At 37.3% G+C, this 19,845-nt stretch overlaps 1 protein-coding gene across 2 annotated transcripts; it reads left to right on the forward strand.

Annotated features, from left to right (window-relative positions):
- The first annotated feature begins 1,709 nt into the window (after positions 1–1,709).
- izumo1 (izumo sperm-oocyte fusion 1) lies at positions 1,710–11,927 on the forward strand. 2 transcript variants are annotated; one of them, XM_082188446.1, is made up of 9 exons: positions 1,710–3,473; positions 5,202–5,276; positions 5,434–5,517; positions 5,626–5,646; positions 7,581–7,670; positions 7,766–7,884; positions 9,537–9,690; positions 9,791–9,956; positions 11,787–11,927. In XM_082188446.1, exons 1-9 carry the CDS (start codon positions 3,254–3,256, stop codon positions 11,881–11,883), a joined length of 1,026 nt encoding a protein of 341 aa, XP_082044572.1. In that variant the 5' UTR covers positions 1,710–3,253; the 3' UTR covers positions 11,884–11,927. The 2 variants fall into 2 exon arrangements, with proteins under 2 accessions (XP_082044572.1, XP_082044573.1); XM_082188447.1 differs by lacking the exon at positions 1,710–3,473 and adding an exon at positions 3,623–3,981.
- The last annotated feature ends 7,918 nt before the right edge of the window (positions 11,928–19,845 follow it).

The following is a 19,845-nucleotide window of genomic DNA, read 5'->3' on the forward strand; positions in this document are numbered from 1 at the left end:
AGAAAGAAGTGCTCAGTGCTTTCACATATCACAAGTTCACAACTATTCAGTGTTTTCAACTATACATAATGTTTAGTTTAGGTTTCAGACATTTAAATACACATAAGTACTAGCAAAATAATACATTTATAGTTTGTAAAATGCACACTCATGTGTATGAAAGCGGCAATAACAATCCTTTCAATTATAAATTTAAGTGGTGTTTTATTCATATTAGATACACATTGTGAAGGTAACTAAAACGTTTTCTCACACTTCACCGGCCACTTACTTTCATGTATTTCGGGTGAAGTGGATGGATGGGCGTGTTGTAAATCCGGACTGATCTGATTCTCTGAACTGCGTGGCAAAATAACATGGACACAGACACTTGTTGCGTTTCCCTCGATCTCTGTATTAATGAGTGCACAAAAATACCATTAAAAGCATAACAACTTGCATATAACAATATTGCATTTCAGTATACATAAAATAACCCATATATTGTATTTACTGTCAAAACACAAAGATATGAGCATCAATTGGCATAAAACACTATCCATCTAGGCCGCTGTCGGTAGCCTAAAAGAGGCCTAGAAATAGGGTTTCGTTCCGACAAACGGTGCACTAATTTTTCTTTAGCTCAATATGTTCAACGTTAATAAAAGGTATCCAAGCAAAAAGTTCTCCACGCATTATCCTGCAGTTAATGAGAAATTGTAATTTATTGGCGCACTATATTGACTGCGTATTGAGACATGTAAAACTGTTGAGCTAGATTTTCAACCAATCAGCATCGAAAATGTAAGTAAGTCACAGCCGTAATCAAGCCAATATCACTACGCACAGTGTCACTCCGTAGTGTCTGACGTTTTGAGCCATTCCTATGCTTGATTTTTTCCCATCGGACTTCAGTAAAGGGCTGCGGACCTTTCCCACCATCTTTTCCGACATGAAGAATGCACTTTACGGGTTTTAATCGAGCTTGATCGCCACTATCAGATGAAGATGCGCTGCTTACGTCCTCCTCCATGTTTACATGTGCGTAGTGATATTGGCTTGATTTCGGCTGTGACCTACTTACATTTTCGATGCTGATTGGTTGAAAATCTAGCTCAACAGTTTTACATGTCTCAATACGCAGTCAATATAGTGCGCCAATAAATTACAATTTCTCATTAACTGCAGGATAATGCGTGGAGAACTTTTTGCTTGGATACCTTTTATTAACGTTGAACATATTGAGGAAAATAAAAATTAGTGCCCCGTTTGTCGGAACGAAACTGAACGATACAGCTCACGTACAGCGGCCTAATCCTGTTACACACAATAAACAAGATAGCTTGCATCTGTATGTGTGACAAAATAAAATATAAAATAAAGAAAATGCAAATCATATTACTTATAAATCAGAATGATACTCTGTACTCTATATGTAGTGCATATTAATCTCAAAACATTTTAGTTGTCACAATATAATACCACTTTACACGTCGTCCATTTTGTGTGACAACTGCAGGTCTTCACACTTGAACTTGGACGGTTCAGCACGTGAGCCATTAACACTCAGTCATGTATGATACAAACTCAAATAAACATAAAACCGTGTTAGACGATAATAATATTACAGCCAACTCATCTTAACAGCATAATAACACAGTATTTTCATTATACGAATTGTCAGAAACCCATAAAACTTCATGAACTAACAATACAGTGCATTGAGACGTGCTGATGGTAACGTTAGCATAGCATCGGAAAATATTCACGTTCGGCATGTGCGACAATCTCATATCTTTTTCCACAATACGGGTATATAACAATTATATTCTATAGCCTATGCATATATTCTATATGCACAAACTCATATGAAAATCAAATATTTTTATATTTAAGGGGCTTACCTGAAAAGGGGAACATAGAAATATTAAAATTACAGACAGACACTTGTTGCGTTTCGCTCGATCTCTGTATTATGAGTGGGGGAAGGGAACCAACCGTGTGCCTGAAAATAGCTTTCCATGCTCGCCCCACCCCCTGCTGGAGTCTTTCGGTACTGCACCATAACAAACTACATGAACCAATGAAATAAACAATCATAACAATAATATTCTCTTCTCAATACTTGCTACACTTACACGTATTTGAGAATCGGAATATCAGGTAGTTGATGACAAAGCCAACAAGTTTGTGAATGTTTTGAATGAAAAGAAGAAGAAAGAAAAGTAAACTCAATAAAAAGCAATACATCAGGGGCCGTATTCACAAAGAATTTTAAGGCTAAAAGTAGCTCCTAACTGGCGAATTTAGGAGCAACTCCTAAAAATAATGGGCGTGTCACTCCTAACTTTAGGACTCCTAATTTTTTTGACTAAGAGTAATTCACGAAGCATTTTAGCCCTAAAAGTAGCACCTAAGCCTGGGACAGCTTAAAAGAAGTCGAGAGGACTCCTAACTCACTAATACCTATTCACAAACCGCTTTTTGTGGCATTTCATGTTGCGATGTTTTGAAATGCGTATGCGGCGGCAACAGGAGCTTCCAATCACGAGGGAACAATTTTGCATTGTAGGCATAACTAGAGATGCAATAACGCCACCAACAACAACCAAAACTAGGCTACTAAACTAATTGTAACATTTAATTATGAATCAAATTAAAATGTTCTTCTCTTTGCAAACGTAGGCAGAGGCATATAGTGACAGATTAATTCAATAATGTTGCAAAGATATTGCATCAATCCATATGTTTCATTAGGCTACTAGGCTATTTGTTTTGCATTACTCTTTATACATTTAGGCTATTTATTCAGTTATTCATCATCTTCCGTCCTTCGCACTACTTGTGTAGCGTACACATTCTCAGACCTGTCACTCATCATCGTAGGGGAGGTGTTTTGAATCATTCCCGCGTTACAATCATCAGCCAATCAAGGTGGTCACTTCAGTCAAGCTCGTGCATGAGTACTGACGTCATCCATAGCAACGAAGACTCACTCTTAGTTTAGGAGTTGTCACTTGTCATTTTTCTTTACTAAGAGTAGGTCTGAAAGGCGTTGTGAATAACTTTTAAGAGAAAACTCCTAGCTAAAATCTTTTAGTGCGATTTAGGAGTACTCCTAGTGGTAAGATAAAATGCTTTGTGAATACGGCCCCTGATGCGGTGTGTCACGTGACCGATACGTTCTAAAATAACGGTCGCCTTAAATCTCACGCTAAACATACGTGTGAAAGGGTTAAATAATGCCAAAGATTCACGTTTTATATTTTCCAAAATGGCGTTTGCGTTTCTTTTTGGCTGTTTTTTGATTCTGGATTCATGCCCCAGTGTAAGGTCCTGTCTGCAGTGTGACCCGGTGGTTCGTTATGTGCACGAAGATTTCCTGTCCTCAGTTAAAGGAATCACTGTCCGTGATCAGATTGAACTGGAGCAAATCATTGAGCAAGCTTACGTCAACTATCGGGAGACCAGCACATCATTTCGGGGTGTCATAGGTAACGTAAGGCTTACTGCTGTAGTCCTGACCAGAGTCTGGTCCTGACCATTTCATGGACGTTAACAATAACAAACTGGAATGCTAACTTACTGCGCATGTCTGGTCCTGAACCATTTCCGGTGGCGCCATTTTTAAATCTTAGATCTGTGAAGTGAAAACAAGCCAAAAAAGTCCAGCGAAAAGGCAACAGTAAACTTACGGTATTTCCAAACTCTGAAAATAAACGATGATTGGAATTATCGGACTCTTTCAATAAGAGTTTGATGAGTAAACTTTATACACAGAACATTAAACGTTTGTCTTCATAGTCTGACGGCAAATTGTCGGATTGCGTGTTGCGGCTGCTTGCGTGTAACTTACGCGAGAGATGCGATAAAAGCATAACTTATCGCAGTCTGGATGCTAACAATTCATTTCTTAGCGGAAAGGTTGGGAACATGTATTTCCTACAATGTGGATGACATATATCTTGTGCTCGGTACAGAAAGTCAAACAGCGTCAAAAACGTACGTATGGTTTGTCCGGGGAGGTTACGAGACGGCATTTCACTTGCATTGCTGGGTCAGTCTGTATATCTATGCAAATAGTCATATTTATTTGTACAGCGCTATTCAAAATACATATAGTTTCAGAGCAGCTTTACAGAACATGCATGCATATTACAATACTAAATAAATGTACGCTAGTAAACTAATCGCTATGTGCCATTACTCATTTCATACGTTTCCAAATGTGTGTTCTTATTTAGGTGAAGTTTGTTACTGTGGAACGGTGTGCGCGAGGGTTTGAATGTCCTATCTGAGCCCTTCATGTTGTCACAAATAAACCGAAGGAGAATGCAATTGCTTGCTTTATCTAATGCATAAACCTGTATTAGTAATTTAATATAAATGTAGATGCGTGCAGGTTAAAAAAATTGGGCAATTAAGAATAAAACATACAGAATACAATACACTTTTTAGGTCCTTGAAGGTAAAGTGTTATTTTATGGTGTTCAATAATAGTCACATACAGATTTGCTAGCTGTGTGTGTGTGTATAGTCAACATTTGAAGTGGATCAAAAAAGTTCATCAAAGTTGTCCTAAGACAAGAATGGTTATTGTTAAAAATTCATGTATAACTTTGATGAAAGGTTTTGATCCACTTCAAATGTTGAAATGGTATATATAGGCTAATCAGGAGTAGTGAGGAGTTGCTGCTATTCTTGTCTGTGATTTTGTTGTTGTTGTTGTTGATAGTAGTTGAAATAACCCATTTAGATTAACAATAACTTTGTCTAATAACTGTGTAGCCTTTATGCTGAATAATTATTTTATTAGGTTTTGTTATTTCACATTCATATCTGCAGAAGTCTAAATAAACGTGTGTATGTGTATATATATATATATATATATATATATATATATATATATATATATATATATATATATATATATATATTCATTCATTCGTTTTAGTTGTTTTACTTTTACTTTTAATTTAACTAAAATAAGACTGCTCCTATGATGCATGAGATCATTGAGAGGATGGCCTCCTTGAAGAAGCTCAAATATAAAATAGTTTTAATTGCTATTATTTCAGAATTCGGAAAAAGGCGCAAAAATGATTAAGCTTGTCCAAACTTTTGCCTGGCAATACATGCAAGATTTGCCAAATTTCTGCTTGCCTATGTCTTCACATTATATTTATAAATGATGATGTTGAGTGCTATCTGATTTGCTTTAGATCCTACAACACTCTATCGTGCACGGACTGAATATCAGAGTGAATTCAAGAGGCACTGGAAAGAAGACAGGACAGGTGAGAGCTGCCTTTATGCAGATTATGTTCTTCCAGCAGTCGTTCATTTTTTAAGGAGAAAAGATCAACATTTTCACGTTAGAGTAAAAACATATGAAAAATGAAGATGCTTTACATCTGAAACCATGAAAAAAAAATCACTGTTATTCTTGTGTAGGTTCTGTTCAGTGGGATATGATTACTATAGTGGAGAAAGGAAAACGAATCCTTCAGAAACATTTGGAGATTTTTGTTACTCAAGGTAAGGATCTATAGGCAATGGGCATACTGTAAATGTTTTTAAATAGCAATGATGTTTCAGAACTCCTAATTCTCACTAATTATGTTTTATCATTATTATTTTCCAAAGGTCTATGTCCAAATAAATGCGGTAAGTACCAATTTGAGATTTCTATCCACCTTATTTTTCAGCGCGGAAGTAAACTATTTTCTGTGAATGTGCAAGACTTCCAGTTCATTATAATTCCGCGTATTTATAATTAAGCCACTACATTAAAATAATAGGGTAAGAAATACCAGTTTGCAATATCAAGCAGCATAAGGAGCTTTTTTGTACAGCTAAAAATAACTGGAAGCGGATGACACCGGAAGCCAGACATATTCAATTTACAATTGGCTTCACCCACCCTTCAGTGAAAAATAAGGTGGATATTTTCTATATTTTAACACAATCAGTCAAAATTTTGTGCACACACATTCTTTCACACAACTATTTTTCACATTTTATAATAATAATAATACAAAATAATAAATGTGAAATGAATTACAGAAATGAAAGCATGGGAATTATATGGTAACAAAAACCAAAACCTTGCTGTTTGAACTTGAAGAATGAAACTCCAAAGGGAGTTATTCTCTATATTAGTGCGCACTGTTTGTCCCTGAAACGCCTGGATTGTAGTCTTGAGTTTTCTTCCAGGAACGTACACGTCACAACATTTAAATAAGTCCCGCCCAAGGCATAAGTAAAAAAGGGGTTGAGGTCTGGTTGCATTAGTAGTGTGCTGAAACGGTTTTGAAGTGGGGCGTGACATTTCTGAAATTTCTCAAAACTGTTGACCAATCACAACACCCTTGTCCAGCCGACCAATCTGAGCACATTGCACTTTTCAGAAGGAGGGGCTTCATAGAGACCAGAACTAAACAAAGCGTTTCTGACAGACAGGGAAGAGAGGTGCTACAAGAATGTAAAATATGTGAAAATAATGTGTTTTTGTAGCCTGACGTCGTCATACTCAGATTCTAGTCAGAATGTGAGTCTGATACTGCTCCATTGAGCTTTGATTATGGGGCGTGTTTCAACCGAACCAGGAAGGAAAATGCCTCTGCACTCAATTGGATAGACCTATAACCAATCAGAGCAACGGAGTAAGTGATGTATGTTTTTCATTCATGTTTCCGATCGACAAATGCCTTGATCGTGGTTCTCTGTTCCTCTGTTAAAATGAATGCGCTGTCGATATCTTCTATAACAGACGCGATGGCGGAATCTACACATAATGTTTTATAAACAAAGTTCGAGAGGAGCACGTTCAAATAATCAATCCAATCAACTTGTCATCAAACAATGACCGTCTGGTCTACACTATCAGCATGAGAGGAAGCATATATTTATTCACTTTGTCAACTCACCTAACATTCCATGACAGTTTTCAGCATCCCTCCACTCACTCTCGGCTTGTTCTTCCACAGCCTGGAATACGGGGGGAGCACTTTGGGTTCGGGCCGAATACCGAGCCCGCCCTCTCCTCGGACAGCACGCCAAATATGTATTTATTCTATCTGACTTATTTGTAAGTGTGAACTCGTGAAATAACAATTCTCCAGCGGCAGTCATCTGTGTTGTAAACGAATTCAACCCAAGCGCTCGTTGGTGACGTGGATGATTACGTTACGTTGCTCATCTGTCCATCATCGTATAAAGCCCGCCCTGACAATTTGATTGGTCCGAACAATTTTTGTTCGGGCATAATAGCTCCTCAACGGAACGAGTCCAGACCGAACTTCCCGACCAAAAAATTTTGTGGGCGGGGCTAAGTTCGGCTGGCATCCAGGCTAGTGTTTTTGAACATTCAACCATGAAAACCTATTCTAGTAGACCCCAAAAAAACAAAATCAAGACTTTGTAAAATGGCATAATAGGTCCTCTTTAAGCTTTTAGATCAAAATGATTTTCCTGAGAGACATAAATTCAGTAAAGTGTGTGACTGGTTGTGTACTGTATGTGTTACAGGACACTGAGTATAATGTATATTATATTGCTCACTGGGTGTGTGTGTGGGTGTGGATGATTGTTTCTTACAGGGCTGTTGTATCAGAGAGTGATGAACTGCACTTCCTGTCAGTATAGGCTCTTTACATGTCTGTCAGCCACTCCACCTCTAGACTGTGGAGGTGAGACAAACACCCACGGAATTACACACCTGAGTGGCTTTAACGGACTATATCAACACATCTCTTTTGTCTTTCTCTCCTTCTGTTTCTATCAGAGAATCATCTTAAGGCAGATGAAGGAGAGGAGGTGGTGCTGGACTGTTTCCTGCCTTGGCACGCTCTTGTCATTGGACAGACCGAGTACCATTACTCTTGGCATCCTGATGAAAAGAATGTACATGCACACAGACACACACACATTTGAACGCAGTTGCAGGTTTCAAATAATCTTGAAGCCATTTTGAATGATGTTGCAGACAAGTGCTCTTTAACATACTTTTTATAAAGACTTATTATGGAAATAATAATTTTAAAGAATATGCTTTTAACTGAATAGTGCAAACTGAATATCATGTTTTTGGACACTCAATTGCATGTTATTCGCAATTAAATGGAAATGTATTATAGCTTATATTTATAATAAATCCAATTAGTTGTACTACTTTGACCCACTTAATTAGGACTTAAGTATATATTTATATGTAAGTTCATAATTAGTTCTATTGTCTTTGAAATATGGTTAAAGATGTATGCCGAATTTACTGACAAGCATTTATGGCAAAAAAAAAAAAACTATTTATATTGAAATATGCCATTTCTATTGAAAATTTCAGGTCATTTGTACACAATGTAATTCAAAATACGGGTAAAACACCTGCGAAAAATCTATATGAAAAATTCCTTTCATTTTAACAGAGTACATTGTGAGTGTAATGATTAAGTTGCAATTTAGTACGTTGCAAATATATTAACGAAATGAACAACAGACTACAGTTAAAATTATAATCAAGTACTTAACATACATGTGCTTTAGTATGTTAGTCAACCTATCAAAATAAGTGTACTTTATTAAAGCACAACAAAATATTTTGAAAACAATGATTTAAAATATAGACCTACTTTTAATGTAGATGAAGTACACTTAAGTGGCCTTTTATGTTAATGTTATTAGCAAGTACGGTTTAAAAAATACTTTTACAATTAAGTGTACTTCTTTTTTCATAAGTGAATTTTGGGGAGTAACTAGCTAAAAAAAGTGATGCTAACTTGACTAAATTTAAGCACAACAGCTGAACAGCAGCTCAGCTTTCCAGTTAAAAACGACTCTTTCTAACAAGTACTGGTTATACCATGTAATTATATATAATTTTACAGTAATGTTTAAGAAGGTAATGCCCCCTTAAGTAGCTTCATTAGAGGTCTAGCAACTAGCTTACTTTAAAGGGGAACTATGCAGTTTTTTTAACTGAACAGCTTCGGAGTCATTGGAATGGCTATATGACTTTTTTCGGGTTGAATGGTGGCCGTCTCGCTTCCCCCTAGCGCCTGTGAGCCGAAAAACCACCCTTGCAACTTTGGCCCGGCGCGCCGCCGGCCTCAGCGTCAGAAAGTATCGTGTCATATCAGGTCTCGCAATGTAACGAATTGCTTTACGGCACTGCACACATTTATATGCGAGCCTTCTGTGTAATCATACATACCTCAGTGGACATGGCTCCGTGCGTTCGCCGGCTTCTTTGAAAACAAATGCACATGACCAGAGGGAGAAGATGGGAGAGAGGAGAGTCGCCAACGATTTTTTAGGACAGTTGTCAAATATCTATTCCGGAGCTGTAGGGGAAGCTCTATAGAGAAACCTGCGAGCAAAAAGCGAAGAAAGTGAAATTGCCAAAACTGCATAGCGCCGCTTTAAATGTTTATCTTTTAGGTTGATATGTTACAGTTTTAGTATTGATCTTTCCAGAGATCCACAAACCAGATACCGATTGTGATTTGAATTATTAATTAAAATGTACTAAAATGAGTTTGTTCATTATTCATTGAAAGCTGTCACGTGATGGAGAGTATGAAGTGCTGGTGGTGACAGAGGAGTCTAAAATTGTACTCAATCAGCTGACAACCAGTGAGGAAGGCATGTACCGCTGCCTCCTACAGGATCAAAGGGGTACTGTGCTGTCCCGCATTTATTTTAAACTGGAAGGTAGGTCGGGTTTATAATGCTTTGTGTTAAATGTGACAAATCATTGTGGTCTAGTTAGTAAACAGTTTTTTTTTGTCCTCCTCTTATCTCCTTCCCTCAGTCAACCCACTGCCGTCTACAACCCCTAGACTGATTGCGATGTTGCCGTCCCTGCCCTCGGGTTATGATGCCACACCTCGCCCTCATAGGAGCAGTTTCCTCATTATATTGATTTTACTCACTGTACTCAGCATCACAGGCAGCCTTGTCATCATAGTGTACCTCAGGTCTGTCATAATAACAACAGGATTAGGTTTGATGCACAGCAGTTTGGGCATATTAAAAAGGCTATGTAATACACTTTAAGACAGGGAGAAAGAATGAGTAATTAAATGAGCAATTATTGATCAGAGTAACACTTCTGAGAGACATTTCATAGAAAAGCGTTTGCTTCACAAAACACATTTGGATGACCTCACAGATGTTTGTTAAATATGTGTCTTGCCTAGCATTTTTTGCATATGTTGCTTTTACTGTATATATAGTAGCAGTATTTGACTACAGTAGCTGTCAAATTTCATTTCATTAAGTGACATTATGTTCGCATTAAACTTTCATATTTTGGTTAGATATAATCAGGCCCACATGGAATCTGCACCCACGGAAATCAGCAGGTTCCCACAGAATTGGAACGGAAGGCCTGCTATTGTTTGTTTATAAAATATTGTGGCCAGTGTTGTTACTGTTAACTAAAGCTAGTTAGTTAGTATAAAGATAGACATATTAGGGGAAAAACTAATGAAAATGAAAATGTTGCCTTAGCAACTAGCTAAAATAAAATGAGTTGAAGTATAGGCTACTAAAATTACAAAACCTAAAACTGAAATAGAAATAAAAGATAGAAATAATATTTAAAAAAAAATACAAATGACAAAAGCACTTAACAAAACTATTAATACTAAAACTGAAAATATACAATTAAATGCTAATAGATGCATTTGCTTTGACATCGCGGTTTTCTCCAGAGCGGCTATGTATATTTTTTACAACAAATCTGTGACATCACTGAACTTACGTAGGCTGTACTATGATGCTATGTTCTTCTAGAAACAAACTTTGTTGCATTGTTTTCCTGTTACCATGTAAAGCTGCTTTGAAACAATCTGTATTGTAAAAAGCGCTATATAAAGAAAGGTGACTTGACTTGACCTGACTTAATTATATATATATATATATATATATATATATATATTTACTAAAATATCAATAAAAATATGTACTTATTTTAACATGATTAAACATCTACAAAATTCAAGATGTTTCATCAAATTCCTACAAAATTACTGTAAAAGCTCTCTTTACTATTTCCTCTTTTAAAATTCATGTTTTAGTCTATATGACATCCAAGCTGTGCTCAAGTTTACATATGCTTGTAGAATCTGTAAGATATTGCAGTAAATAATTTTATTTTCAAATATAAGAGATATAAAACATACACTACCATTCAAAATGTTTTTGATTAAAGTCTCTCACGCTCTCCAAGACTGCATATATATATATATATATAAATATATATTTTTCTTTTTTTTGGAATATACAAAGGGTACAGCAATATTAAATGTATACATTTCTTTTTTTACTAAGACTGCATTAATGTGATCAAAAATACAGGAAAAAACTAATATTGTGAAATATGATTACAATTTATTATAACTGTATTGTAATACATTTTAAAGTGTCATTTATTCCTGTTGTAAATGTCTTAACTGTCACTTTTGATCAATTTAATGCATCCTTGCTGAATAAAAGTTTTTTTTTTTTTTTTTTTTAACAAACGATAACAAAAAACTACTGACCAAACTTTTGAATGGTAGTGTATATAAAACAACAACAACTGATAAACGTCTTGCAGATTCTACAAGGGACATCTACAAGGGACATAAACTGAGCTGCATTAGGGTTGGCACATGCAGGGAGAGAGAATGGGGAGGAAAAAAGAATGACAGTGGGTGATCTGTCATGGCATCCTGCTGATTTTATTCAGAGAGACAAGATTAGGAAGGAAGCACACTATGTTTTCATCCATTCTGTCATGTTGCTTTGTGTCCCTCTGACAGACTGACCATGAAGCGCCAGAAGGAGGAGAGAGACAGCAGGAGAGGAGGAGAGGGGGAGGATGGAGAGAACATTGAGCTGGTGTCTGAGACAGAATGAGGGATGTGATCCAGAGAGATAAATGAATAAATGACTATACATTCCCAAAAGAGTATGGGTGTGGAGTCATTTAGATTTTTTCAAAGAAATTAATACTTTTATTCAGCAAAGATTAATTAAATTGATCAAAAGTAACAGTAAAAGCATTTACAACGTTACGAAGTTTTCTATTTCAAATAAATTTTAAAGAGTTTTCTATTCATCAAAGAGTTGTGAAAATAAATGTATCACAGTTTTCACAAAAGTTATCTGAATTGTATTACTATTTATAATAATAATAACAAGTGGTTATTTTTAGCAGCAAATTAGCATGATTTCTGAGGGATCATGTGACACTGAAGACTGAATACCGGTAATGATTTCTTTGTCATCACAGGAATACATTTGCCGCAAATATTGGCACCCTTGGTAAATATGAACATAAACATTTGTTTTTGTCAAAACTTTATTCAACTTCATTAGTCTTTCATTCAAAATATAAAAAAAAAATCTAACCTTTAAAGTCAAATCGTTTTAAATTTTCAAAAAGTCAAACATTTTATCATAAAACATCTCAGATTACGACTGTTAACACGGTTTCCTAAAAAGGGAACGAGGCACTGCATCGGAAGTAACGACGCTATGGGAACGCCTCTGCGTGATTGCATCTTTAAGCACGTGTGTAATCAGTCAAATTGAATGGCGGGACGTCATCCTTTATAGTGTGACTTCATGACCAGGAAGCTATAGAGCGCACCTGGACCAAACAATGTCAGCTTCTGATTGGCCAAAGCAAGTCGGCATGCAGGAAGTATGGCAGGGTGATGCAGCGTCTTGTTTCTAGTTACAGTCACAACCTGAGACGTTCTCTTTCAAGGGAACTGAACTGTGTCTGAAGTTACAATGCTATGGGAACACCCACTCCGTCATACTGACAAGTGCCTGTCTAGTGTGAATTCTAGCGTGCACAATCTAGGATGTGAGCACCCGGGGTCCCGGTGTGAAGTCCAAGTCTAGGTCGTAGAACCTCACAAATGTGAAAGGAGAGGACCAGCTCGCCACATCACAAACTTCTTGTAGGGATACCCCTGACAACAAGGCTTTGGGAGCCGCCATACTTCAAGATGAATGAGCTCTTACAGCCATAGATAAAGGCTGACCACACACCTTATATGCAAGAGAAATAGCATTGACTATCCACTTGCTAATCCTTTGCTTGGTTGGTGGGGATTCTCGTCTACGCGACCCGAAGCACATGAAAAATTTATCAAACTTTCGCCAGAAGGCAGCTCTTTGGACATAAGCATCCAATGCCCTGACTTGGCATAGCAAGTCTAGCTTATCCTGGTCCGAAGTCCAAAAGGGGAGGAGAGCAAAAGGCCTACAACACTATAGATTGCGCCACATAAGTGGGGACCTTAGGTACATACCCTGGTCTAGGGTGTAGTAAAGTCGTATAGACGCAGCCGCGGCCATGTCTGCACCATGGCATTCTGTGGGGCTGGATGCGTAAGGGAGAACCAGAGCAGACAGTGAGTCGTTTCTTGATACTCAACCAGGTCCACTTCTGCCTAGCCAAACTCCCTACTAATCGTCTCAATTCCCTGGGCCTCAGCCCCTGTCTGCTCCCTGATTCAGGCACCCAGGGATGAACACTGCCCTTAGTAAGAGCAGCTTGCCCTGGGTCCATAGGAGGATCTGGTGCGCCAATTTGCAAAGGGGGCGCGACTGCAGACCCCGCTGATTATTTATGTAGGTGACCTCCGATGTGTTGTCTTTACGAACAAGCACATGATGGCCCCTGAGGTCTGGAGGGAAATGTTTCAGAGCCAGAAAAACAGACAATCGACTCATCATCTCCAGGCAATTTATGTGCCACGAGAGATGATGATCCCCCACAGACCTTGTGTCAAGCGACCCTCTAGGATCTCTCCCCAGCCTGTGAGGAAAGTGTCTTTTGTAAGCATCTTGCGATGACAAGGCACTCCCAACATGGGTCCCTGGGAGAAGATCTCAGGCTTCTTTCACATCACCAAGGTGCGGAAGGCAATTTGGCATAATCTTGATCATGCGAAATGGGTTGCCCCATGGGGAAAACCTCTTGGTCTTGAGCCACCACTGCAAAGGTCTCATGTACAGCAGGCCAAATGGTATCACGTTGGATGCAGCTGCCATCAAACTAGATCTTTTTTAAGGCTGAAAGGATTGATTCGATACGAGCAGGTGACAGATGGGCCTGCATCGTCATCGAGTCACATACCACTCTTTGAAAAGTGGTCCTCTATAATGGAGAAAGCACTCTTTTCTTGGCGCTCAGCCTTAACCCTAACTCCCTCATTTTGGAAAGATGATATCTCAGTGCCGAATCCCCATTTGCGCCGATTGAGCCAGAATCAACCAATAAACGATATCGTTCAGTATGCGAATGCCGAATGCTAGGCCGAAAGGAAGAACCTAAATTCTGGTAAGCTTCGCCACCTAAAGCGAACCTGAGGAACTTCCTGTGTTCAGGAAGGATGTGGAAGTATGCGTCCTTGAGATCTATTGTGACAAAACAGTCCTCAGATCTGATTTGAGTCATGATTAGTTTTAATGCTAACATCTTGAACTTGAATGTTTATAATGTTCGATTCAGTCTGTGCAGATCTAGATTTAGACGTTCCATTTTTGGAACGATAAAGTACCGGCTGTAGAACCTTCTCTCAGGAGGAGGGACACGTTATATGTCCTTCTTCCCCAAGAGAGCTATGACTTCTTGTTCCATTATCAGAGCCTGCTTGGGACCTACCACTGTGGGCAGGATCCCATTGAACCTAGGCGGATGAGAATCGAACTGAATTCTGTAGCCTCTTTCTATAATCTGCGGGACCCACTGAGACACATTTGGCAGAAGTTTCCACGCTGCCAGATGGTCTACAATGGGAACCAGTCTCTCAAGACTGGTCTCTGGTGTATTTCAAGTAGTCAGCTTGATGCCCTGAAGCTAATGACCAGGAGGGAACAACTGAACTAGCTTCTCTAAAACCATCCTCTGAACAAACCACAAGACTTCTGGAACAATGTCCTTTGGACATGAGACCAGAGTGGAGATGTTTCGCCATAATGCATGATTTGGGCTTGTTTTGCAGCCACAGGACAGCACATTGCATTCACTGAGTTGAATGTTTGAACCATGAACTCCTCTGTATACCAAAGTATTCTATAGTTAAATGTAAGGCCATCTGTCTGACAGCTAAAGCTTCACCTAAATTGGGTCATGCAACGGGACAATGATCCCAAGCACACCAGCAAATCTACAACAGAATGGCTGAAAAAGAAAATAATCAAGGTGTTGCAGTGACCCAGTCAAAGTCCAGACCTCAAACCGATTTAAATGCTGTGGCAGGACCTTAAGAGAGCTGTGCATAAACAGATGCCCACAAACCTCAATGACGGTTCCCAAAGTTCTTCCACAACAATGTGAGAGACTGATAGTCATATAGAAAATGATAACTTTAAGTTATTGCTGCTAAAGGTGGTTACAAGCTATTGAATCATGGGGTGTATTTAGTTTTTCACTTCTCCATTTTGGCCTAGTTTTTGTTAAATAATGAAATGACACGGTGCAACTGCCTACTCAGCACGAGTTCCCTTGAAAGGGAACAAAAATGTATTTTCTGAAATATGTGTTTTTTGCACTGATCTATATAATGTCATTCTATATAGATCAGTGTTTTTTTTGCCACAATTATTGGCACCCCTACACATTCTAATGCATAAAAATCTAACTGAAGTATATTTTCATTCATATGGTAGGTTTTTAAGTTCAGAGTTTATGTTTAGGAACATGTCAGTGAAAAATCATGACTTCCTGTGTCACTGGGTTATAAATATGATGTAACACAGGCCAAATTCCTATAGTCATCCATCACAAAAGACCTGAGAATACAGTAATGTGTGAGAAAAGGTTGTTGAGCTACACAAATCATGAAATGGTTATAAGATAATAGTTTAATTAATACTCATTTCCACTATCTGGGCAATAATTAAGAAGTTTAAATCAACTGGAAATGATCACAATCTACCTGGAAGAGGACGTGTCTATATTGGCCCCACATGCACTGAGGAGGATGGTCTGAGTCTCCAAACAAACTGTAAGGATCAAAGTTGTAGGAGAATGACCTCACCTATGTGACCACAACTTGTTTGGCAAGGTTGCAATAAAAAAAATACTTTGGTGACTTCAAACAGCAATCTCAGTTATGCCTGACGTTAATGGAACTGGGACTTGTTTTATAAAGCTTTTTGGAAAAACACCAAGGGTGGTTTTGGCATGTACAGAAACATAGCAATGTAGAAAAGTACCTCATCATCCCCACTGTGAAGTATGGTGGTGGATCTTTAATGCTGTGGGGCGAATTTTCTTCTGAAGACCCTGGACAACTTGTTAGGACAAACAGTATCATAAACTCGTGGTTAAATCTTCCAGCATGACAATGATCCAAAGCACATCTCAAAATAAATGACAGAACAGTTCACTGACCACAAAATGAAGGTTTTGCTATGTACATAGCAATCCCCTGACCCAAACCCCATTTAAAAAAGATATCTTTTTTTATGATAAGAATATTTCTTCAACTATTTGACTTTAATTAAAGGTTAGATTTTTTTATAATATTTTGAATGAAAGGATAAGGGAGAAATGGCAAAATAAATGTTCACAGTCAGTTTTGTAGAGCCCTGTATTTTAAATTGTAAAAATATTTCACATTATAACAGTTTTTACTGTATTTTTGATCTAATGTTGTTTAAACAATGCTCAATTGGTACTAAAGGGCCCAAAGTAAAATATCCTCCACACATTACACAACCACCACCAGCTCTAACCATTAATGTAAGGCATCCATGTTTTCATGTTGTTTACGTCAAATTCTGACCTGAATGTCGCAGTAGAAATCGAGACTTATCAGATCAGACTACATTATTAGAATCTTCTATAGTTTAGGTGAGCCTGTACGAACTGGAATGCCACCCGGTGTGTGTCTTCTGGCTTCTGTAGACCATATATATATATATATATATATATATATATATATATATATATATATATATATATATATATATATATATATATATATATATATATATATATAGAAAAAGAGAAGTAACATATACATACATATAACATGAAACGTTGGCTATTTTAAGGTGCAAAATTTAAAGAAGAAAAAAAGAGAAGTAAGCCTTCAACTTGCCAGAAGCTCATCCAGAAAATGGTGACATCATGATTTGACATGAAGTCATGTGACATACTCAGGGACAAGCTCTGAAGGTAGATTTTCATGGGTAATTTATTTTGGGTTTATCTCAGTGGTTAATGCCATTTGCATTACTATCTGTCCACCAGGTGCTGTCATATGTTATTCAGTTACAGACTGAGTTCACATGTACATGTAAATGAAAAGAGATCCATTCACTGGTAGCCTATTTTAAAAAAGGAAGACACGTTTCAGTTGAATGAATTACACGTTTTGGTTGGGCAGACACGTGGGAGGAATGAAAGATAAAGTGGGAGAGCTAAATCTCTTGGATTACAATGTTTTCTAGAATTAATATTCCCCTGCCAACTGGTTAATCCCGGGGATTATCCCCTCATCTGACCAGAGGAGCGTACACTGAAAACTCTGAAATGCTTGTTTTCATATGAAGTTCCCCTTTGGTAACCGAGAGACTTTCAAACTTCCTGTTTAGAATGCCTTCTTTACATATGATTGATGATGGGACTATTTTTCAGTTCTTTTAGTTACAATATTGTGTAGTTCGAAATGAATTGGTTGGAATTCTCCTATTGTGTACTTTAATAACATTGGTCGTATCAAGTAAATTTTATTTGTACAGGATAACACTTTCCACATTTACCATTGTTATAAAGTGGCTCTACAGAAAATCATGATGTTAATGTTTATAATATCTTATTATTATCATGTCACTGGGGATTCTGGGGAAAGTCCTTAAGTCATAGGAAATTATCTGTTTTGAAAGTTCTACTCAGTTGTGATTTTATATGACTAGCTTTCATCTTTCAGTTATTGTTTATGCAAGTCTTTCTGCATTTTCCTATTGTTTTACTGAGACAAGTGACATCATGGGAGGCAGGAAGTGCTGCAAAAGTAAACACAAGTTGGATAGTTCTTTAAAAACATTTTTTTTTACACAGCTAACTAGCTTATTTATTCCTTAAGCTTTCTTACTTGAAGTGGTTGGTTGTTTTCTGTAGAACAAAATGTGCATAGAGTTGAAATTTACGTACGAGTAATATTGTATAATTACCGGATTACTCATCAACTTCCTGTATAAGACAGACAGCTTGATTAAACGTGGAGGGGGTGTCCCTTAAGACATTTGCAATTTGTGATCAATACATAGTTATTAGTATTATTCTTGTTTACTAGTATTATTCTTTTTTTCTACATAAGAAATATGTAAGTAAGAAATGTGGTCCACAGAATCACTATTTAAATTAATTATTCTTTTTTTTGTGTGTGTGTTTTATACAGTATATATATATATATATATATATATATATATAAGGGTGCATATATATAAGGGTTAATAATATATACATAAACACCAATTATTAACCTTTAAACGCATACCTTGGGTCTTTAGTGATCCAGGACGGCATTCACTACCCTCCTCCTCATTCATTTATTAAAGTTAGACATCAACCTTCTTAGTATTCCTCAATCAATTCATTATAAACAATATAACAAGAAAAAAAATATATAAAAGAATGTCTGCTTTCCCATTCATTTTTCTTTTTTTCCTTTTTTTTATTGTATATGATCGCTTTTCTGCACAACAATAGTGGAATCTTTGATGACTGAATAAGTGTAATTTACTCCACAAAGTGGCAATGTCTGATACACAATGATGAAGTGACGGTTCACTCATAGTTACCGCAGGCAGAAAACAAAAGAATCATCAGCAAAACTTGAAATGGCTCATTGATTTACTGCAGAGCAAGTACTGAACACAATCAAATATTAGTGCCACTGTCACTTGATGGTTGATCTGATGAAGAAGCTGTCAGTGATCAAAATATTGATTTAGAAGATGTTGAAAATGATAGTTTTGAGAAAGTTTTGAGATCACGAATATTATCCAGATGTTGAATGTATTGGGAAAAGAGCTCTGATGAGGACAGTGATGATGGTATAAAACATCTGCTCAAACTAAACCCTTCCAAGCTAAGATAACAAAATATGCTTTATTTTATTTTTCTGTAATTGTTACTATAATATCAGGAGAGTTTTAAATTATCGCGACAGGTAGAGATCCGTGTTAGATATAGATTTGGGTTGCTAAAGACCCCAATATGTAACAAATTATTGGTGAAACATTAATGCATGGTTAAAGTATTAAATATTTAAATTGATAATTTTTGTTTTATTTTTTAGTAAATTCAAATTCAAATTTAATTAAATGATAAGAAATTCAACAAAGTTAATAAAGCATAAGCCAGATTATTATTTATGCAGTGCTTCTAGTCTTAAAAACAGTCGTCACTCGTCTCCATTTTCCACTGTTTTCCACTTGTAGTTTCTGACAGTAAACAGGCTCAATTCTCTTTTTCTAAAGCAACGAAGGACAGTTTTATTTTTTTCTCATTTATTTCTTCCTTAGACAGGAAGTTGTGACACTGCATGGCTCGTTAAACTAACCTCAACCCACAACACCACCCTTGCAACAATAACTGAAGCACAACACCCTCATCCTGACACCCTCACAAAGCCACTGGCACATGAATGACACACGCACACACACACACACACACACACACACACACACACACACACACACACACACACACACATACACACACACACACACACACACACACACACACACACACACACACACACACACACACACACACACACACACACACACACACACACACACACACGCACACACGCACACGCACACAATGCAGCAGGTGTC

This window comes from Leuciscus leuciscus (genome assembly GCF_965113295.1).
Source record: "Leuciscus leuciscus genome assembly, chromosome: 13".
NCBI lineage: Eukaryota > Metazoa > Chordata > Actinopteri > Cypriniformes > Leuciscidae > Leuciscus > Leuciscus leuciscus.

Coding starts and splice junctions, on each gene's coding strand:
- izumo1 (XM_082188446.1), top strand. CDS start 3,254: ATGGCGTTTGCGTTTCTTTTTGGCTGTTTTTTGATTCTGGATTCATGC. Junction 5,277..5,433: donor CTGGAAAGAAGACAGGACAG/GTGAGAGCTGCC, acceptor ATTCTTGTGTAG/GTTCTGTTCAGTGGGATATG. Junction 7,885..9,536: donor GGCATCCTGATGAAAAGAAT/GTACATGCACAC, acceptor ATTCATTGAAAG/CTGTCACGTGATGGAGAGTA.